Source organism: Leuresthes tenuis, unplaced genomic scaffold (assembly GCF_036924035.1).
Source record: "Leuresthes tenuis unplaced genomic scaffold, fLeuTen1.0.hap1 SCAF_5, whole genome shotgun sequence".
NCBI lineage: Eukaryota > Metazoa > Chordata > Actinopteri > Atheriniformes > Atherinopsidae > Leuresthes > Leuresthes tenuis.
This window is the reverse complement of record NW_027325359.1, coordinates 18,426,667-18,434,773: the sequence shown is the minus strand read 5'-3', so window position 1 is coordinate 18,434,773 and position 8,107 is coordinate 18,426,667. Positions and strand designations below refer to the sequence as shown.

The 8,107-nt window shown below is 43.4% G+C and overlaps 1 protein-coding gene across 2 annotated transcripts; it reads right to left on the bottom strand.

Annotated features, from left to right (window-relative positions):
- Nucleotides 1-1,231: 1,231 nt before the first annotated feature.
- wee1 (WEE1 G2 checkpoint kinase) lies at nucleotides 1,232-7,437 on the bottom strand. 2 transcript variants are annotated; one of them, XM_072386391.1, is made up of 10 exons: nucleotides 6,479-7,437; nucleotides 5,725-5,939; nucleotides 5,249-5,315; nucleotides 4,748-4,920; nucleotides 4,163-4,431; nucleotides 3,979-4,068; nucleotides 3,797-3,882; nucleotides 3,537-3,707; nucleotides 2,993-3,138; nucleotides 1,232-2,434 (listed from the first exon to the last, which is right to left on the bottom strand). In XM_072386391.1, the coding sequence occupies exons 1-10, from the start codon at nucleotides 6,965-6,967 to the stop codon at nucleotides 2,278-2,280; spliced, it is 1,863 nt and encodes a 620-aa protein (XP_072242492.1). In that variant the 5' UTR covers nucleotides 6,968-7,437; the 3' UTR covers nucleotides 1,232-2,277. The 2 variants fall into 2 exon arrangements, with proteins under 2 accessions (XP_072242492.1, XP_072242493.1); XM_072386392.1 differs by lacking the exon at nucleotides 6,479-7,437 and adding an exon at nucleotides 6,041-6,106.
- Between the last annotated feature and the right edge of the window lie 670 nt (nucleotides 7,438-8,107).

Genomic DNA, 8,107 nt, shown 5'->3' with positions numbered 1-8,107 from the left:
AAATAAAGCATTCAACTGTTGTCACCCCATTTTAGTTTAAAGCCCAAAATGAACAGCTGGTGTTGTCAGTTACTTTGGAAGTCACACAATTAGTTCAATTAAGTCCACCTGTGTGGCTCCAGGTGTCATGTATCTCGAACAAGCCAACAACAGTGGTGGGTATACCACAACAAAAATATCACTGTCTCAAATATATTGTCATGTGCCCTTGAGCATCAATTACAGCTTGACAACGACGTCTCATGCCGTTCACAAGTCGACTTATTGTCAGCTTATTGTCTGCGGAGGCATGGCATCCCACTCTTCTTGAAGGGCGGCCCTCAGGTCATTGAGGTTCTGGGGTACGGAGTTATGAGCCTCTACGGGGACTCAGCTGATCCCATAGGTTTTCTATAGGATTCAGGTCTGGAGAACGTGTAGGCCACTCCATTTGAGGTACCCCAGTCTCCAGCAGCCGTTCCCTAATGATGCGACCTCGATGAGCTGGAGCATTGTCGTCCATTAAGATTAATTTAGGCCTGTGTTAGTCATGCAGAAGCACAATGACTGGATTAATTATGTTATTCAGGTAGTATGGGCTTTTCACTGTACCATTCACAAAGTGTAGGGCAGTTCCATACTGACTAGACACACCTGCCCACACTGTAACAGCACCAAAGGCTTGTCTGGTGACAACAGTGGCTGATGCATAGCGCTCTCCCTGACGTCTCCAACATAGTTGGCGGCCATCATTTCTGCTCAACAAAGGACATCCACTTCTTTGCCTTTCTGTGACTCTTCCAGTCCCTGTATCTCTGTTGCAATCTGCTGATGACAATCTAGGCTCAGTGGCCACTTCCGTCTGAGAACATCCTGTTTGAAGCCTCGCAATGGCGAGACGCTGTTGATCGTTAGGTGTCGTCTTTGTCTGATGTCACAATGTGAACAGCATGATGAGGAGGACTGTTTGAATACCAATTCTAATTGAACCAGGACATTTATTGGTCGATTCATGGGTCAAAAAACCTGTTGTGAATTTTTCAGTTAAGCTCCTTGTTGGAGAATGGCATCTTTGAACAGTTTGGACATGTGCATTCAACAGTTTACAGAAGGTCACTTTAAGTTCACCTGTAAAGGTTACAATGCATTTTAGGTTCACCCTGAAATTTCACCCGAAAGCCAATTTCTCTAACTTTTTAACACTCTCCTAGTCTGGAGTCTTACTTCTTAATTGCAGAATTACCAAGACAAATTTTAGAAGCAATTAATACAGAGAATTTATTAAAAGAACATATGTACAAGTTACAAAGCTTTTTGTGTTAGGGGTTACAAGAACAAATGGATGAGGAATGCGTTTCAAAACAGTAATGGAGGATGAGCTTTGTGAAAATGGAAAAAAAAAAAAAAACAGAACACGAGAATTCACAGAACAGGACGATGATTGCTCTAATGCTACAGGCAGGGTTGGCAGCACTGATCAACAGAAGAATCAAAGACTGGATCAATTCTAACCTCACAGATAATGAGTTAGCTCACTGGTTTGATCAATCAATTGATTTTTTTTCCCCAGCAAATGGCATGATCCATTTTCCATCCAACAAAAAAATTAAAATAAGGCAAATATTAAGTGGAAGGAATGGACTTCTGCTACTTGAAAGTAAAAGCCAATGACCTCATGAATGATCCGATCTACATTGACCGAGCCCTGATACACACAAAACATCAATAGCAGCAAGTTTCCTTTATTTTTCTCATAAAACACTGTGGTTAGTTCCACATGTTACCTCCAAAGTGCTCCATTACAAACATACACGGTCAGTTTTCATAACCCCCTGGTACCCAGCATCAGGCATATGACAGGCAGTAAGGTGCACACGGCAAAGGCAAGTACATTCACACTGAAGAGGGCTTCACTGCAGCTTTGATCCTCTGCCATCGGGCTTCAGCTTTGTCAAGGGAAGTGCACGGATTGTATCGGGGAGAGAGAGCCTGATGTCTATGGAAACTTAAGGAATGACTGAGTGTAGAAGGTAAAGCAACTACCTTTGAGAAATGAGAATATTCCAGAGGAAAAAGCCCATCAGTAAAAGGGCTGAACAAGGCAACAAGGGTCTATTGGAAGAACTTCCAGTTCAGTGTAGCAACAGTCTACAGCTTCAGCTGGGCAGAAGATCCCAACTACTCGAATGACAGGGTTCTCCTCCAAAAGAAAGACAAGAGACCGTTTCAAGTTAACAGATCTGCTTAAAAGGTCCGTGAGCCTTTGTGTTTAACCTCCTGTCAAAGTGGAGTGAAGTCTCAGTAGATTGTAAGGCTGACCGACCGATTCATTTTCTTTCCAATGAGTCTGGAGTTTCTGGGGTTGGACTGGACTGTGGAGCGGGTCAGGATCCTGTCTGTGGACAAAACCTTCTCCTCCGCTGCAGCTCTGGCCAGCTGAGCTTTCTTCAGCTCTCTGAGGATTAGTGGAACAAAAGGAAGAATAAGGAATCAGTTAAGTTCATAAGTGCAGAACGCAAACTCTAAAACTTTGGCAGAAACTTTTCCTGCTTCTGTTCTGACAAACAATCATTTGGGTGACTTTTAAATGAGTCAAAGCACTCGTTAGACAAAAAAAACATGCACCCCCCCTTATGGATTAGTGATTAATGATGAACAAACTATCTAAACGGCCAGTCCAAGAGTTCCTTTGCATCGCCACGACAAACACAGCATCAAGAAAACTACTTTGCAGCTTCTCAAGCCATCTGAGAACCGTCTAATCCAGTGTTTCTCAATTCCTCATGACCCACTGCCCTGCATGTTTTCGATGTTTCCCTCCTCCACCACACCTGACTCAAATGAATGGCTCCTTATCAGGCCACTGCAGAGCTTGATGAGGAGCTGATCATTTGAATCAGGTGTGGTGGAGGAGGGACATGCAGGGCAGTGGGTCATGAGGACCGGAATTGAGAAACACTGGTCTAATCCAAGCTGTTGAAAACCTAAATCACAAAGTGTGTGCTGTGCTCACTTTTGAAGTAGGGCATTCTTGAACTTCTCTGCGTTGAGCTCGACTCGGAGCTGGTCTGCGCTCATTCTGGCAGCAGTCAGAAGCACCGGGTGTTTGATGAGGTCAGAGGCTGATGGCCGTCTGGTTGGGTCGGGGTGGATCATCAGCTGGAAAAACAAGAAAGAAAAAAAGAAGATTTTTTTAAGATCAAATCAGACTAAAGTAAATACTGGGATGTGAAAGTAAAAGGAGCAATCAGCCATCTCTGGATAGAAATGAGAAGAATAAGGTTTGTGGTTGAATCAAACATCCCTATGTTCTGATTAATCTACATTTTATTTTCTAGATTGCTTGTTGGGGTAGTAACATTGCAAAAAAAAAAAAAAAGTGAGTTAAAAAGACCAAGCTGAAGAAAAGGCATATTAGCACATGACCTGAAAGAATGGGCTTGCTTGCTTGCTGGCGTAAATAACTAAATAATGCGTGCATGCAGCCAGGTTCTGACAGCGACTTCCAGTCTCACAAACACTAAGAGAAAAATTGGATGAAGGCTGTTGACTGTTACCTTGAGCAGACTGAGGAACTCGGGGGAAAGCAGTTGTGGGATGGCGGGCAGTTTGCCCCGTCTGATTTCATGCCACTTTTCTCCGTTGGTGGGTAGAGGTTCAGCCCCTGAGGCGCTGACGACGGTCAGAGCCAAAGCAAAGATGTCTGCCTTTGTCAAGTTACTATAATCCTAAAGGAAGGACAGAACAACAGGATTAAAGACCTTATCTGATGCTGTTCTGATTACGATGGTTCCGGTTTATAAGTAAGATTACAAACCTCTTGTAAAACTTCATTGGCTAAATATCTACTGTCACCCTCCTCAACCTGTGGATTCTTCGCTGTGGTCACATGACCAAGATCACCTGAAAAAAGGACAGACAAGATCCTGAGTTTGTGAAATTCAATCTTACAGAAAAAAAAAATGCAGGACATTGTTCTTCATCTGTGGGATCACTTACCGATTTTGTAGATAACACTCGTCATTAGTCCATCATCTTCATCACATTCATCACAGCTTGCTACAGATTTCCGTGAAATGAAGATGTTGCCTTGAACAAAAGAGTTGAAATGATTAATTTATGACCAGGAATCATTAAAAACCAACCCAAAACAAAACCACTCATTTCATCCACAAGTACTCACTGGGCTTAATGTCCATGTGCACCAGAGAAGTCGAGTGGATGTACTTGAGCCCTCGTGTGACTTGAAGCAGCAGATCTTTCAGTTCCAGCTCCGACAAGTAGCTGAGCCGCCTGTAGTTCTCTGTTATGACATCGGACAGCGTGCCGCCGTTGCAGTATTCGTTCTGGATGAGCATATGGTCGTCCTCAGCCCAGGCCGAGTAGTACCGCACAACGTGGGGATGTTGGCCCAGCACGGCGTGGGCATACACCTCCCGTAAGGCATTTTGCCTGTGAAGGAGAGGGGACATGGCGTTTTAATTGGAAACATCTGAAACTGGTTTTGCTGTTCAAAGTGGGGGATGATGGGGCGCCTCAAGGCTTTCTGGTTAATGAGCTGCTAAAGCAGAAACACTGTTCAGACATGCAAAGGAGCAGAAATGATCATATCAAGCCCAATTATTAGTTAGCATGTACAAAAATGGAAGGGTCTGACCCTCATTATAAAAACAATAACACAAAAACTCTTTATTGTTCATTGAATTACTTATACTTACAAAAAAACCCACATATTTTCCAAAATTCCCAACAGAAATAATCTACTTACTCGTCCACTGATCCTGCCAGAGGTTTCTTTGATCTCTTAATGGCGTAGATGCAGCCATCCAGTCTTTTCACACACTTGAACACGGCACCAAATTCCCCGCAGCCTATTTTCTCCAGCTCGAGAAACTCCGAAGCATATCGGGACATCATGTTGCTCTCCATCATAGTGATCCTCTGAGGGCAGACAGAGGGACAACAAGTGGAACATTAACATTTCAAACAGCACAAACTTGTTTTCAAGAAGCTTTTACCATCACATCGAAACAAACCAGTTTCCCAAACAATCAGTTTCGGGGCAATTTGCACATGAATTGACACTCGGCATCCATTCACTTTCTTCACTTTGAACTCACAAAAACTTGGTATGGTATTGCATGGCAGCATGTCAGCTGACCACATGGCCAAATTTCTGTTAGTTAAGTCACTATGTATGCCTTTATGATTGAGAGCATTAATTTTCCTGTGTGCAAGTGCATATTTATATGACGTTGATGCAATTTACCTTAGATGGTGGGAGGACTTCATCTTCTCCTTCTGCATCACTTGCCTCCATGTCTTCTCCACAAGAGCTGAAAAACAACAGAGGGTGTTGTTTGTTAGCATTCTGTACAGCAGGGGGCGGACTTCACAAGCACATGGCAGAGTTCACTGGTAACCATTAAGTCTTGGTTGCCAGCCAATCCCCCCTGACCTTAGTTAACGGCTTTAACGTATCTGGTTGTTTTAACAAAAGCTTCAGTATGCATTAGATATAACAGAAATAGCTGTTCAACCGTGCTCTGCAATGAGTGATGAGCACATTTGCCATGCTTTAAGAGCAAAATGTTGAATAAAACACTGACTGCAGCTCGTCTACTGCCATAGAAACACGAGAGGCACTGTGCTATCTGTTCAGGTACAACAGGTTGTAACACTACAACTGAGACAACAAAGACAAACCATTCCGAACATTGAGGAAAGAAAACATGAGAAACGTACTCATTCCAATGGGCTCGCTTCCTGTTGTTTCTTTGTTGTGTGGCAGACTGGATGAGGAGGGAGTCTGGGGTGAAGGGGTTAAAGTTGACCAGAGGGATCTGCTGTCTCCTGGTGCTGTCTGCGATTGACTTTCCCGAAGACTCCACATTCTTGAACAGGGCGACTCTCCTGCTGGAGGATCCCGGGCCGGAGCCTCTGGCTTTGGACAGCAAACTCTGCAAAAGAGTTTAACGCTCTGTTAGTTACTAAGGTCATCTACATGGGCACATCAGATTTCAAATAAAACAACATATGTAGTTCTACAATTGTGTCATACTTTTATAATGGAGCGCATACATTTCTGTACTGATCAACTATAGAGACATGCCTGGACATAAAACTCCCAAGTACTCAAACGATCTGGCCTTCTGACTACACTGAAAGCATTATGCAACAGGTACAGTTGATTAAGTGGGTCACTGGGACGTTAACCGACACAGCAAAGATATCGACAGGACACACACAATTACAGGCAGAAATGCCACGGTTTTTGGATGGAAACTAACAGTCAAAACAATGATTAAGCAAGCCTGTTCAAGTGCCTTAAGAGCATTTAAAGGACAAACTGCCCGTAATGCTGCCCATGCAGATATCCAACCTATGCTGATGTGGACTGTGGTCTCAAATATTCGACCAAATTCAGCCACTGATATCAAATAAACGGGTTTTAAAAGCCTGTAATTACTATGATCAGTGTAGCTTAACAAGTCCTAACCTTTGGTGTGTGTGGTGTGTCGAAAAGTCGGAGTTTTCTGAAGGTTTTGTGCGGAGGTGTGTCAGGGCAGTCTGGGATCGGTGAGCTGGATCCTTCCCCGTCGTCTTGGATGAAGCTCCGCTCTGGCGACCCTCCGTACAGCCGCGAGCCTTTCCTCGGCGACGGTGAACAGTTGGCAAAAATAACACTGCTCGGTGAACGCAGATGAGTCGGAGAACCATAACTCTCCTCGTCCCACAGCTCCACGTCGTCGTCCCCTCCGGACTGATTAAGGGGGCTGCTGCTCCCTTCCAACCGTTTGTCGGTGGTGTCCCGTCGCACCACCATCGGGGAATCCATCTCTGTGAAGCCAGACTCGCCCCCGGTGCTGTTGTTAACATCTTCAATGGGGTCGTCTTCTCCGTCGCTGGATGTGAACTGTAATTTCTGACGAATGGGTCGACTTTTTGGAGACGGAGTTCCGTGTCGGTGGCGACTGTAACTCGACATTTTAAGGATTTAAAGCCCGGTTTCGTCGACGAAAAAAAAAAAAAAGAAAATCACGCGGTTGGACCCCCAGCGCAGGGGGAGCGGCGTTCCTCCAAAAAAAAAATAGTAATAATAAGTCAAGTCTTAGTTACCTTTAAGTAAAGGTATCAAATAAAGTTTGTTAAAGACTGCTCTCTATTGCTCGAATTCACCAAAAAAGGTAACTCGCTTCCCAATTCCAACACGCTGAGAAAAGGCCATAGACGAGCTTGTATTCACGGTAGAATACAACGTCTTGTGTTATAATTAAACTAAAGCAAATCCCAAAAGCTCTTCGTTCAGTTGATTACCAATATCCGTCACGTCGTCTTCAAGGATCACCGTCACATTAACATGTCTTTCCTCAATAAAACCTTAGCAATGTTTACAAAAAGTTTGAATGAGTCAAGAAGTGAGTTCTTCCTATCACGCGCGTGGCAAAGGACTTCCCGCGACCGTTGGTCACGTGTGACTGTATAGCCAATCAGAGCTCCCTTCGAAATTTTGAAAGATGGGCGTTCCAGAGTGGTTTTGGGAGGCGTTACGTCATCCATTGCGGTATGATAATCTGGCGCGAACGCGTGCCTTTCACAACTCCAGACTGAAGTCACCCAATTACATTAACTACGAGACAATGCGTCCATTATTTGGACGGCACAATCAAAGTAAAACCACAATAAAACTACATCAAAGAGTGAACTGAATATACGTGTTATATATGTGTGGCAATAAAAATTCACATTTAAAAGGGGCTCACACACAAAAACCCTTAATAAAACCTCGAATGTCTTTTTTCCCTTGCAAACATCAATTTTAATAATAAACTTCAAAATAAAGTAAAATAAACTATTTTAAGGAGTTTTTGGATTATGTTAAATGTAAACTTAGAATAATATATTTTTAGGTTCCTAATATACCACTCCAAAATAGTTTCAATCAGTTCATAAGATTATGTAATAGATGTCAATATTTTGTGTTGGAAACTACTGCACTGTCTGGAAGGAAAGTTGTACAGTAGGGTGGGTGGAGGGGACTGGTGGAAAGCTCTCAAACTGAGTCATCAGGTTGTTTCACAAAGTGAATACATGTCCTCTCTTATCAGGTGTTTTTGTTGTACAAAAG